Source organism: Puma concolor, chromosome C2 (genome assembly GCF_028749965.1).
Source record: "Puma concolor isolate L17-30 chromosome C2, mPumCon1.1.hap2, whole genome shotgun sequence".
NCBI lineage: Eukaryota > Metazoa > Chordata > Mammalia > Carnivora > Felidae > Puma > Puma concolor.
In genome coordinates this window covers 119,616,001-119,630,451 of record NC_141675.1, presented here as the reverse complement: position 1 = coordinate 119,630,451, position 14,451 = coordinate 119,616,001, and the positions used below count along the sequence as shown (strand labels likewise).

The following is a 14,451-nucleotide window of genomic DNA, read 5'->3' as shown; positions in this document are numbered from 1 at the left end:
ACTCTTGATTTTGGCTCAAGTCATGATCTCACAGTTTGTGAGATTCAAGCCCCACATCAAGCCCGCACTGGGCATAGAACCTGCTTAGTATTCCCTCTCTCCCTCTCCTTCTGTCCCTCTCTCGCTCGTGCACCTGTGCACACATGTGTGTAGGTTCTCTCCTCCTTCTCTGTCTCTCTCTCTCTAAAAAAAAAACAGAAACAAAAACAAAACTGCTTTTGTATGACCTCCCCTCCCCCTCATTATTTATAGTATAAAGTAAACCAAACTATGACTCGATGAACTTATAGTTTAATATGAATGAAATATACTTGGACATTAAGATCAAACCAACAGCTGAACATAATAAAAACAACTGTGCAAGTAGAGTAAATGCATGGCGGCTAGATCAATAAATTCGCAAATATTAATTCTCAGGAAAGTCTGGGGAAATTTTTCTCTCTTTGTTATTATCAAGAAGCCCACATATAATTTATGAGACTTCCAGCTCTGCTTAACAAGTAATGCTAACTATTTCCCATTCAAAATATAGACTGCCATCTATGTTCTAGGAGTAGGAGAGACGTGTGACCTAGTCTATGTCCAGTAACCTAGAGGTGGTCCCTAGCAGTCCCTAGCACTGTGAGGACTCACAATGCGACCTTAAGATGTAAAGGAACAGGAAAGAATCTGATTGGAGGCCATGCATGAATTAATGAAGGTGGATGATTTATTGGAATTCTTTTTTGTAATGTTTATTCATTTTTGAGACAGAGAGAGAAAGAGACACAGCATGAGCTAGGGAGGGGCAGAGAGAGAAGGAGACACAGAATCTGAAGCAGGCTCCGGGCTCTGAGCTGTCAGCACAGAGCCCAATGTGGGGCTCAAACCCATGAACCGCAAACCTCGAGATCATTTACCTGAGCAGAAGTCAGACGCTCAACTGACTGAACCACCCAGGCACCCCGATTTAGTGAAATTCTAATTGGAAGTGGCAAGGAAAATAAAACAAAAAGGAAAAGAAACTCAATTGTGATTGGTTACATTTGTTTTCCATTTTCTTTGCTCAATAAATACAACTATCAGAAGATTAGTTTTCTAAATTTAATAATGGGACGATTTCTTAGAAACTGCAATCAAATTTATATGACTCATTTTGATTTTCTCCTTAGCACTACCTACCATTTTATTGAGCCTAATTTAAATGCTACAATGTGATTCTTAGAGGATTCAGCTGAATTATCAAATAATTCAGCCACTAATATTAAGCTGGTCCACTTACCAACAGAATTCACTTTTATTATGAAAACACACATAACTATCTCCAAATAGTTTCTCTTATTCAATATTCTATTCAAAATGTAATTTCAGAATTGCCTCTTGAAGAGACTCTTATGTCAAAACTGTTTATCAGGCAAATTTAAGTGGGAAGTTATTTTTGTTTATAATACAGAAAATGTCATCGCTATTAAATCAACTCCTATAACACTAAATAAGCAGTAGATACATTCACATAACATTCAATAATAAATAAATTAATTAAACACTAAATAAATAAATAATTAACCAATCAAGAAATATTTAGTTTTTTAATTGAATATTTGGTACAAGTTTTATGATGAGAGAATGGGGGGGGGGGATTAGGAGGAAGGTAGAAACTAATTAATCTACTGTGTTTCTAATATGTCTAATGGCTTGGAGTAAGCATTTCACCTGTGACCATTAACTGCCTAAAGATATTTCCAGGGAAATCAGCTAAAAACTGTGAGGTCCACTGATCTTGAAAGCACATATCAAGGATTTTCATGATAACCCTGATGGTGCAGATGACCATGCCATTAAGCCTCAGGCCCTGCGATCCAGTATTTGGTTTAGAAAATATGGTCGGTCATATGACATAACTCTCACCACAGGCTGGAAAGAGTGGAAATGATGTGGGGGAAGGAAATAATAGCCCTAGAGCAGGAGGTCTAAGCCGTACTGTAAAAAGTCAGCAATAAAAATAGCTAGGGAAACAGCAGAAGAAAAGCTAGAGTAAGATCATTTATTTGGAAAATTCCAAGAAATAATTTAAGAATGTGAGAAAGAGAGATGCTGAGAAAGTTGTACAACAGAAATGTCAGAGCTGCTCTCAACCAAGAAGTCATTGATGCTGTAGCAGCAAAAGGCTTAGACAAACAGCTGAGTAACAGCCCTGTTGGGTTCTCCCCAAACCCCTAACTCCCTGGGCCAACAGCAGCAGCAACATCGGGGAACTTGTTAGAAATGCAAGTTTGAGGGCCCCACCCCAGTGTTACTGAATCTCTAACTCCAAAGGGTGGGACCCGATAACTTGTGTTTTAACAGTCCTACTGATGGTTCTGAGGCAAGCTAAATTGGAAAACCACAGGTTTAGAATTTCTTTTTTGTTTTTAACATTTCATTTTATCTTTTGAGAGACAGAGAGAGATGGAGTGCGAACTGAGGAGGGGCAGACAGAGAGGGAGACACAGAAACCAAAGCAAGCTCCAGGCTGAGCTGTCAGCCCACAGCCCTACTTGGTGCTCAAACCCATGAACCGTGAGATCATGACCTGAGCCGAAGTCAGATACTTAACCGACTGAGCCACCCAGGCGCTCCAGCAGTTTAGGATTTCTTTTTCTTAAAATTTTTTTTAATGTTGGGGCACCTGGGCGGCTCAGTCGGTTGGGCATCCGACTTCAGCTCAGGTAATGATCTCATGGTCTGTGAGTTCGAGCCCCTTGTCAGGCTCTGTGCTGACAGCTCAGAGCCTGGAGCCTGCTTCTGATTCTGTGTCTCCCTCTTTCTGACCCTCCCCCACTCACACTCTGTTCTCTCTCTCTCTCTCTCTCTCTCTCTCTCTCTCTCTCTCTCTCTCAAAAAAATAAACATTAACACATTTTTTTAACGTTTATTTTTTTTGAGAGAGACAGAACATGAGCATGGGAGAGGCAGAGAGAGAAGACACAGGATTCGCAACAGGCTACAAGCTCTGAGATATCAGCACAGACCTCCATGCAGGGCTCAAACTCACCAACTGTGAGATCATGACCTGAGCTGAAGTCAGATGCTTAACCAACTGAGCCACCCAGGCGCCCCATCCAATGGTTTAGAATTTCTAGGGAAACTTTAGCTTCCATTCTTTTTCTGGTGCTATCCTAGTTACCCTTTAAAAGGGGTAAGTGTTGATATAAATAACGTAGATTTATAGCTTCTCAATTATACACAGGACAACTACTCATTTTCTGGGTAACAGGTATTCAAATTTCTTTTTTTTAATGTTTGTTTATATATTTTGAGAAAGAGAGAGAGACAGCACAAATGGGGGAGGGGCAGAGAGAGGGAGAGAGAGAATCGCAAGCAGGCTCTGTGCTGTGAACACGAGGAGCCTGATACCAGGTTCCATCCCATGAACCATGAGATCATGACCTGAGCTGAACTCAAGTGTTAGATACTTAACCGACTGAGCCACTCAAATTTAACCCTCAAATTTCTTGTGCCCCTCAATTTGCTTAGGAGCAAGCCATCAGCACCTGCCTTCAATGAATATCAGAAAATAAAAATTAAATTTACTACTGATAACCAAACACAAGTAAAATACTAGATGTGCTTACCTCAAAGTTTTATTTTACACACACACAACACTTGATACAATAATACTAAGTATTTGTTTTATCAGTTCCAACAAATAAGATATAACCACTTCAAATTTTTTTAATGTTTATTTATTTTTGAGAGGGAGAAAGAGGACGAGCATAAGTGGGGGAGGGGCAGAGAGAGAGAGACACACAGAATCTGAAGCAGGCTTCAGGCTCCCAGCTGTCTGCACAGAGCCCCACGCAGAGCTCGAACACACGAACTGTGAGATCATGACCTGAGCTGAAGTCAGAGGCTTAACCAACTGGGCCACCCAGGCGCCCCAAGACATAATGACTTTAAAGTAAAAATAATTTAAGGACTATGGAGGTACAATAATAGTTACAACCAAGAATAAAGCTTCAGATTTCCATCTTCTCTCTGTCTTTTCCTAAGATATAGGTGGCTGCTATAGAATTATTAAAAAAGACAGAAGTGCTGATGCAAAAAAAAAAAAGAAAAAATACTATCATATAAAAAAGATTAATCCTATTTCATTACACTCTAATTGCTCTTATTTGGCTTACAATTAAACAATAGCATTGATTAAAGCAAAAATTATAAGCCCTGTTTGGAGTGTCCTCTTTCAGACGTAAGGTCACAGGGTCCTTACAATGGTGACTTGTAAAGAAGAATAATTTCCATTTCAGAGTGAGTGCCATTATGAGCTCTCCTTGCTGGCAAGTTCACCTTGTTAAGTGAGTTATTTTGTCATATATGTCATTGTAATAATGGTCAGTATTTTATGGCTGTTTCACTCCCACTAATTTTATTTCATCTTTTTAAACCAAATTCGCTACTTATGTCCACAAAGACTACTAAACACTCTGACATTTTCCTCATTTCATAAAATGATCGTAGAATGCTAGGGATGTACTAAAAATATTTATTTTTTATTTATTTCCCTTTTTATAATACTTATATCCTGACATGAAATACTTAGAAGTTCCTTTAGACTCCATGAGTTCAATGATAATGTTCTCAATGTAACTTTGAATTAAGTACAAAATTGTTTATGATTTTGAATACTGCCTGTAATATGATATTTTCTTATATTAGGTTATATAATGCATAAATATGTATTAATGACATGTGCTATTAAACTTTTACTGCATAGATGAAGAGAAAAACATAGCTCGAATTAATATAGTTTTTAAATGCAATTCTATGATGGTAGAGATTTTACCAAGTAATAGGTTAGTTTACTCATAAAAATTGTTTTATGTGAGCTGTATTTTCAGAAATGTTTTGAAAGTTATTGTTTGTTACTGTTTTCGTTGGAATTTTTAAATTAAATGAAAAGAAAAAGAAAATCTATAATCTAAATTCCCATTTTTTTTTAAATCCATGGAATATTCTGGGAAAACACACACACACACTTTTTCAAAATTCATTCTGAAAGGGAGAGAAAAATTTTTGAAGACTTCTCTGAACTGTTTTTCTCCTCCTTTGTTACAGGTATCCATTTTTGCAGCTATATTAATCTTTTAAAACAAACAAAATGGATTCCTTAAACTCATCTGATCAAAACTTGACTTCAGAAGAACTATTAAACAGAATGCCGTCTAAAATTCTGGTGTCCCTCACTCTCTCCGGGTTGGCACTGATGACAACAACCATCAACTCCCTTGTGATTGCTGCAATTATTGTCACCCGGAAGCTGCACCACCCAGCCAACTATTTAATTTGCTCCCTTGCCGTCACAGATTTTCTTGTAGCTGTCCTGGTGATGCCTTTCAGCATCGTGTACATTGTGAGAGAGAGCTGGATTATGGGGCAGGTGGTCTGTGACATCTGGCTGAGCGTTGACATTACGTGCTGCACGTGCTCCATCTTGCATCTCTCTGCTATAGCTCTGGATCGGTATCGGGCAATCACAGATGCTGTGGAGTACTCCAGGAAAAGGACTCCCAAGCATGCTGGCATTACGATTACAATAGTTTGGATTATATCTATTTTTATCTCTATGCCTCCTTTATTCTGGAGGCACCAAGGAACTAGCCGCGATGATGAGTGCATCATCAAACACGACCACATCGTCTCAACTATTTACTCAACATTTGGAGCTTTCTACATCCCATTAACATTGATTCTGATCCTCTACTACAAAATATATAAAGCAGCGAAAATGTTATACCACAAGAGACAAGCAAGTAGGATTGCCAAGGAGGAGGTGAATGGCCAAGTCCTTTTGGGGAATAGTGAGAAAAGCACCAGACTAGTCTCCACACCCTACATGCTAGAAAAATCTTTATCTGATCCATCAACAGACTTTGATAAAATTCACAGCACAGTGAAAAGCTCCAGGTCTGATTTTAAGCATGAGAAATCTTGGAGAAGGCAAAAGATCTCAGGCACAAGAGAACGCAAAGCAGCCACTACGCTGGGGTTAATCTTGGGTGCATTTGTAATATGTTGGCTTCCTTTCTTTGTAAAAGAATTGGTTGTGAATGTCTGTGAAAAGTGTACAATTTCTGAAGAAATGTCAAATTTTTTGACATGGCTTGGATATCTCAACTCCCTTATAAATCCACTGATTTATACAATCTTTAATGAAGACTTCAAGAAAGCCTTCCAAAAACTTGTACGATGTCGATGTTAGTTTAAAGAAAGTTTATCATTAGAAGGTTGGGGATTTCTTGAGGTGAAGTAACTAAATGAATGATGAATAACAAAACAGTTAAACTTTTAGAGGAAATACATTAAAACTGCTAAACTTACAAGAATATAATTTATATTTTAATAGCAACATGAACATAAACTTCTTGAGTAAAAGATGTTTCTTTTGACCATCATTCTAGAGTATTCAAAACGTGAAGAAAATGTACTGCTTATAAACAACATTTTGCCTATGCAATGTCCCTAACAGGCTAACTGAAAATACGTATTAGAGTAATTATTATTAATAACAGTGATTTTCCAGGTTTATGGCTTACGACAATTACAGAAGAGTATTCAATTAACCACATCTGTAATTTCTATATAATGCTATGGTTTTGTTATAAAATTCTGCCATTTTAGAGAAAAGAAAATTCACCACAATGCACCCATTTCTCCCACCTAGCCACTCTTGTGCCACCTTCACCTTATCCTGGGAAAAATGGGAGGAGGAAGCAGCCAACAATGATTCCTAATATGACTGGAGGAAATGTCAGCCAGGAGATTGATATGATCTTTGTATTGTATTTTTTTTTTAATTTTTTTTAACGTTTATTTATTTTTGAGACAGAGAGAGACAGAGCATGAACGGGGGAGGGTCAGAGAGAGGGAGACACAGAATCTGAAACAGGCTCAGGCTCTGAGCTGTCAGCACAGAGCCCGACGTGGGGCTTGAACTCACGGACCGCGAGATCATGACCTGAGCTGAAGTCGGCCGCTTAACCGACTGAGCCACCCAGGCGCCCCAATATGATCTTTGTATTTAGATAGTAAAGAGTAATCATAAAGTGAGTTGGGCATTGTAAAATAATTCTGAATGCTGAACTTGTGCATATTTAACATTCTTTTTGTTCGATATGAATTCCTAGAAAGATATTTTCTTAACCATGTATTCTCAATATTTGAAATCAAAACCTTACCCTAGTAACAGTAACTCAGGAGAGGGTTCAGGGGAGGTGTTCTAATTGCCCCCATGTTGATTTAGGACTCAAATGTAAGGCACTAAGTACCCCAAGTTACTCACCATAGTTATTGTATTCCTAATGCCTTTTTTGAAATCTAAACTAAACGTCCTTTCTGTTAATGTTAGCAAGCTCATTTGCTCACTAAAATGTCAGTGGTATTTTGTACTTCAGCAGTTCCATATCTTCAATTTACACATTATATCCCTTTTGTTAGAGAGAATGTGATAGGAATTCTTAGAACTTTCCACTGACTTTAAAAACATCTCTGGTTTTTCAACTGGTAGAAATCAACAGGTAAAAAGATTCATATGCTAATTATAAATATATTATAGTTTTTATATATCTCCCAGTCACTTCACTAGTTCAGTAAGCCAAAGCAATTCCATTAAGTTTCTCTTCCTGATTTATAGACGGATTTTAAAATAAAATAATCATGCTTCTGAGAAGATTTCATTTGAACCTGAAAGTTGACAGACTGCCTTTTGGAAGGCATACCATCAAATAAGACCATTTGAAAAATAATACATTCCTTTTTTTTTAAGCCACACTTTTATGTGTATTTTCAATATTTTTTCCTGTTCAGGTACTGAAGAATACATTACATTGATTTTTTACGTATCTATGGCAGATTACTCTCAATCTAACAAATATTTACAGAGTTCTCATTCTGTATAAGGCACTGAGATATACCATATGGAAGATACAGGAAATAATGACATACAGTTTCTCTTCTTAACACATTTACAATTTAAAAGGTGAAACAAAATGGGGCACTTGGGTGGCTCAGTCAGTAGAGCATGTGACTCTTGATTTTGGGGTCATGAGTTCAAACCCCACCGCTGGCCATGGAGCTTACTTAAAAAATAAAAAAGGTGAAACAAAGAAACAAATGAACACTGTAATTGAAAAGAAAAAACAAAGATCTGGCATAGAAGTTGTTTGCATAATTTTGATGATTCAAAGGAAAAGTTGATCACACCTGATTGAGGAAAATCAGCAAAATTTCATAAAGAATGTATTTAAAATAGATATTAAATAAGCAACCGTTGGGTAAGAGAAATAGAAAAGCATCCTCCAGGTGGCGGCAACATCAGGAATTCAGAGTGAATTCTGTCAGTATTTCATGGGTCTTGTTCATGAAATAGCAATGAATTTGGCAGCTAATTAGGACAATAGAAGAAAAAATTACAAGAGAATTTGGCCATTATTGTGGCTGACTTTAAATGCCAGAAAAAGAAGTTTAAAGTCCATTTCGTTGTAGTCTGTCAACAAGTGGTTACTGATGCTTCTTAGTAGAAATATTACAAGTTCAGAGTAATTCTAATGTGTGTGTGTGTGTGTGTGTGTGTGTGTGTGTGTGCGCGCATCTGGCTGTATTTGAACAGAGAGGGTACTGGTGATACTGACTTCTTGTTAGAAAGCAAATCAATAATCCAGGCAAGAGGTGAAGTTCTGAACTTGATTTTGGCAATGGGAATGTGAAGGAGAAAACAGAAGAGAGATAGTATGGAAACAGAAGCTATAGGATACAGCAAATAGGTTAATAAGCAGACAGATGGAGAGACACTGAGATAACCTGCTCTCAACTGAAATGAACTCAAGAGAAGGGGCCTGTTAGTGGAATGATGATTTCTGTTTGGGGGCATGTCAAACACTCAAAGACACATGCATGAGACCTCATAGGCCCTGCTGAGCAGGTCTGGCCCAAGTGAAAATGACAGGTTTATATAAGACTCCCGGCCGCCTCTTTTGTCCTCCTCTCTTCTCTTTATCTCCCAGGACCCCTATTGCTGTGCTGACAGTCGAAAGCCTATTCTAGTCCCTATCATTCTCTGCTTGTTCTTCTTTCTCTCACTCACTAAAATTTGATTTTATGATTTATTCATTCAAAGATCTTGATAACGTGGAAATAATCTGTTGCATTAATTTATTTACACCCATCTCAGAAATTTATTTAGTTATATTGGAGACCTCTAAGAGACACAGCCCATCAACCCAAAGGAACAAATCTCACGCAGGGTGAGGCCCACCCAAATACACATACTACCCTCTACTCAGAGTTGGACTAAAGCTCAAATCCAGGGAAACAATGCTATCAAATGACAGACAAGTTAAATCTGCCTTCAGAGCTCAGGGAGAACCAAGTTTATTATTTCTATGTGTATGAAATAGGCTTTAATCCAAAGGCACCATAACATATGACAGCACTTATCACTTCATCTTTATATTTCCCTCACATGTTGAAGGTACAGATAATGCCATCCCTCATGAACAAGTGACTTCTCTTTGATCTTTAAATGTTAGGTAATGTTGCAGCTAATAATCTGCTATTTTTACATAAAAAAGAAAACCAAAGGCTCCAAATAGTATCACTTAGGCCAAGTCACCTAACTGAGGTGTAATATCTAACCTATTTGGAGTTTAAGCCTCCATCAGAAATGTCAGTTTTAACAGTTCAGTCAGGAATTTTCTGATAAACACCAATGAGGTAATCTATCACATGGGCCCTCTCTGTCCTCCAAAGGAAGATGAGGTCATCTGCTTGATGAGACCCCCTGCTCTTCCCCTCAGGGAAAATGACCTTGCCTGAAACAATCCTTTTGTTTTACTAATAACTTCCTTTCCCCACCCTTCTTCCTAGGGAAAACTTCCATTTGTACAAATCATCACAGTTCCCGAATCATGAATCACTTAATAAAGCCAATTGGATCTTCAGATATACTCAGTTAAATTTTTGTTCTGTTTTTTTTTAAGTTTATTCATTTATTTTGAGAGACAGAGAGAGAGTGCAGGGGAGGGGCAGAGAGGGAGAGGGAGAGAGAGAATCCCAAGCAGGTTCCATGCTGTCAGCATGGAACCCAATGCAGGCCTCGAACTCACAAACCATCAGATCATGGTGTGAGCTGAAACCAGGAGCCAGACGCTTAACCGACTAACCCACCCAGGTGCTCTGAATTTTTGTTCTTTAACAGCACTTTCTCAAAAATTTAAGAAGAACAGATTACACAAAACATGACATACTTCCCTGAATATATAGGATTTATTCTCTCAATGAAAATTTCCCAAGTAACTAAAAGCTGAAGATTTTCACAAAAAAAAAAAGAATATTTTTTCACATCCATAGCAAATGTAACAATATAATAATGCACATATTTAACTGATTAGGTACAGAAAGAAAACATAAATATCATAGAAAGTCGTTAAATATTAGATAAGAAATATTTCAAATTGTACAATTTTAATTGTGTATGAATTGTGTAAGAAATATTTCAAATGTTTCAAATCCTGCTACAATTTCAAATACGCCAGCACTAGAGAAGTAAATGGAGATTTAATATTTCTTCGGCTTTTTCTAAATATTTTCAAATAAAGAATTTTATATAAAAGGCAAAGGACAAAACAGCAAAGGAAGATAGGAAGTCAAACTACTGTATACTAAATTCAGTTCAATACATAGCTATGTTCAAATCGTGTTTGAAAATCCACTCCTGCTTATGAAATACGGTCTTTATCATACTGGTATAGGAATATGGATTGCCTACCTTAATAGTTTTTTGGTTGCTTTGTCTCACAATAGGCCCACAGGGTCAAATTCACAGCATAAACAGCTTATCCAGCTACTGGCAGTTGATGGGTCAATCTTTATGTGGGACCAATTTCCATTTTGTATCTCTAAAACCAATCTTCCTTGTCCTTCTCCGGAGAACCCAATTTCCCTGCATCCCCCCACTCTTGTGCTCTACAGCCTACATGTTCACTGCTTGCAAGTGAAGACAAATTTCTTGGGAACCCACTTCCAAATTCTTGCCTATATTAGTTATGTTCGTTCCAAAATTAAAAATTTAGTAGAGCATAATCCTCGTATTCATTGGCTCAATCCTAAACTTGTCTCTCTGTACCCAAGAGTTTTATGTCAGAAAGACAAAACAAAAATGGAGAATTAATTGGAAGCCAATTACTAGAAAATGTGTTGACTTGCTCCAAGAAATATCAGGGAAGTAGGGGTACTTCTGTGCTTCTTGCTGACATGCTTTGCTCTACATCAAGGAATGAATGGCTTCCTCATGAATTTTGACAAGAGCTTTTTTGACTTATAATCAGAGAATTAGGTTTGCTGCATTGCAGTAGAGAGGATTGAAGGATTTTTCCTTATTATATTCTAAAGACCTTCAAAAATAATCCTGTTCAATTCAGAATGTGTCCACATTAATTTGTTTCAGAAAATATGTGTTTCTAATATCCTCCTAATAACCCAGATGGTTATATTCAGACCTTTATTTGCCAGAAAATATTTTAAAGGCAAGTTAATATTTCTGTCATGAAAAAACATTTTCTTTTGACATTGTGGTAATTTTTCTTGGTCATATGAATCAATATGCTTTCTCCATTATTTAAAATGAAGTTATTGTTGAGAGAAAGATTTTCCAACATTATAATGAATGTGTAGTAATTGATATAGAATGCCTTCTCTGTATAAAACAAGATTGTAGTAGTTGAAACCCACCTGGGAAGGATAAAAATTTTTCAAAGAATTTATACTCTCTGGTTAGGTCAGAAATCATAAAAATTCTGAGAAAAAAAAAAAAGTATAACATTGTCTTCATCAATGGTAACAACAAGGGCTCGTCAAAGCAGCCTTTCAGTAAAGCTGGTGTTCTCTCACGGGTCTGATTTCTACTTGGAAAGTTTCCACCTCTGCAAGGGCAACAAAATGACCTTACTGATTTATGTCTGCACAGCAAAGCTTGCTATGTCTTCCTTCCTATGCTCCCCAATATCCTTTTCATTATGTTCTATTAATATTCCTAAATTATATGTAATTGGTATTCACTCCTAAAAAGTTGTACTTATTATATCATATTTTTATATTCAATCATCATTAATTATTACAACTATATTATATTGCTGGGTCTGCTGTCTTGGAATTTCCTCTACCCCAACCCACTTAATAAAGAAAAATTTTACTCATCCCCACTTCTTCCTCCACACACATACATATCAACAATTTCCTCTTTGAGGTGCCTTGGTGGCTCAGTTGGTTGAGCACCTGACTCTTGATTTCAGCTTAGGTCATGATCTCACGATTCATGAGTTCGAGCCCCAAGTCGGGCTCTGTGCTGACCATGCAGAGCCAGCTTGGGATTTTCTCTCTCCCTATCTCTCTACCCTTCCCCCACTCACACTACCAGTCTCTCTCTCAAAATAAATAAATAAACTTAAAAAACAAAACAAAACAAAAACAGAAACAATGTCCTCCTTGTGTTCAATGTCTTGGCCAGGATTCAACTGGATCTGTGATCCTAGTAGAGTGTGTGTGTGTGTGTGTGTGTGTGTGTGTGTGTGTGAGAGAGAGAGAGAGAGAGAGAGATTTTGCAGGTGTTAAGAAGGACTAAACTGGAGAAAAAAATGTTCTCCTTAGCACACACATGTTGAACTTGAAGATAAAGGAGAAAGAAGAAGAAGGGGGGGTGTTAACAGAAAGGCAGAAGAGTAAATCTACTATCAGATTTTTTTTTGAGAGAGAGGGAGAGAGTGTGAGTGGGACAGGGGGAGAGGAAGAGGGAGAGAGAGAGAAACTTAAGGAGGCTCCCTGCTCAGCAGGAGGCTCAGGGCTTCATCTCCCAACAGTAGGATCATAACCTGAGCCGAAATCAAGAGTCAGATGCTCAACTGACTGAGCCACCCAGTTGCCTAATTTAAAATATTAGATTTAAATCTAATTTAAAATATTAGATTTTTAAAACCACTGTGCATAACAATCACCTGAGATGCTGGGGGCAGAGCCAAAGATTCTAAGTATGTGAGTCCAGAGTGGAGCCCCCAAAATCTGTCTTCAGCAAGATTCTCCACTTAGTCTCTGCTTCAGATTCTGTCTCCCTCTCTTTGTACCCCTCCCTCATTGATGCTCTTTCTCTCTGTCTTAAAAGTAAATAAACACTAAAAAAAAAAAAAAAAGAGAGAGAGAGATTCTCCACTTAGTCTAACAAAGGTGGTGCATGGACCTCTCCTAGAGACCACTGCTTGAAAGCTCCCAACTAGTTAAGTGCTTTCTGGGACAGAGTTAGTAACCTTCCATGAAATTTTACCTCCATTTCACTAGTAGAGTACCCATCAGAATCCAGAAAACTACTTTGCTACTACATGAGAAGTGCCTATTACAAAACTGAACAGAAGTAAAAATCACATCAACATTGCTGAATGTATTATGAAACATTTAGTTAGAAAAAAAACTATTAAAATCTATTTTCTTTTTTTTTTTTTTAAGTTTATTTATTGATTTTGAGAGAGACCGAGATAGTGCGAGTAGGGGAGTGGCAGAGAGAGACAGGGAGAGAGAGAATCCCAAGCAGGCTCCGTGCTGCCAGCACAGAGCCCAATGCAGGCCTTGAACTCACAAAGCCGTGAGATCATGACCTGAGCCGAAACCAAGAGTCAGATGCTTAAGCAACTGAGCCATGCAGGTGCCCCTAAAATCTATTTTCAATCAGTAAGTTACTTAAATTTTGCTAGGGCAAAGAATACAAGCTTTTAATCATATATGAAGGAGCAATTTAGAAGAGTAGAAAACTCTCTAGATTTGAAAGAAGAAAAGGCTCCAATGGGAGTTCTGATCTTGCTAATTATGATCTTGATGCTGAGCAAGTTTCATCTATCCTTCTTGCCTCACACAGGAATCAAAGGCTAAGGAAATAGAGTGAAATAAAGCCAACACTCTTGAAAAATGCTAAGGGACTACAAAATGTAAATTAGAGGGGCACCTGGATGTCTCAGTCAGTTAAACGTCTGACTTCAGCTCAGGTCATGATCTCAGCGTTCCTGAGTTCAAGCTCACATCAGGCTCTGTGCTGACAGCTCAGAGCCTGGAGTCTGCTTTGGATTTTGTGTCTCCCTCTCTGTATGCCTCTCCCCTGCTAGTGTGCTCACTCTCTCTCTCTCTCTCAAAAATAAATAAACATTAAAAAAATTTTTTTAATGTAAATTAGCATTCTTCTTTGCTATGGTAGGTCTGGAATGAGTCAGAGCCCGCTTGATGTGGAACCTGGTGTTCTACATTGTGCACTGCCTTTTTCTGAATCTGGAGAGAAGCAAGTACTAGATGGCCTCCTGCTCTTGGCTCTCCCCGGAAGCTCAAACCATGGTAGAGCAATAATTCCTAATAGCCCCATCAGCAGCTATAGCGATGCCCCCCTGCAGGGTACTCAACAGTCTCTTT

General features: G+C 37.9%; 1 protein-coding gene across 1 annotated transcript; it reads left to right on the top strand.

Annotated features, from left to right (window-relative positions):
* Positions 1 to 5,077: 5,077 nt before the first annotated feature.
* HTR1F (5-hydroxytryptamine receptor 1F) lies at positions 5,078 to 6,744 on the top strand. Its single transcript, XM_025913411.2, has one exon. The coding sequence runs from the start codon at positions 5,117 to 5,119 to the stop codon at positions 6,215 to 6,217; it is 1,101 nt and encodes a 366-aa protein (XP_025769196.1). The 5' UTR covers positions 5,078 to 5,116; the 3' UTR covers positions 6,218 to 6,744.
* The last annotated feature ends 7,707 nt before the right edge of the window (positions 6,745 to 14,451 follow it).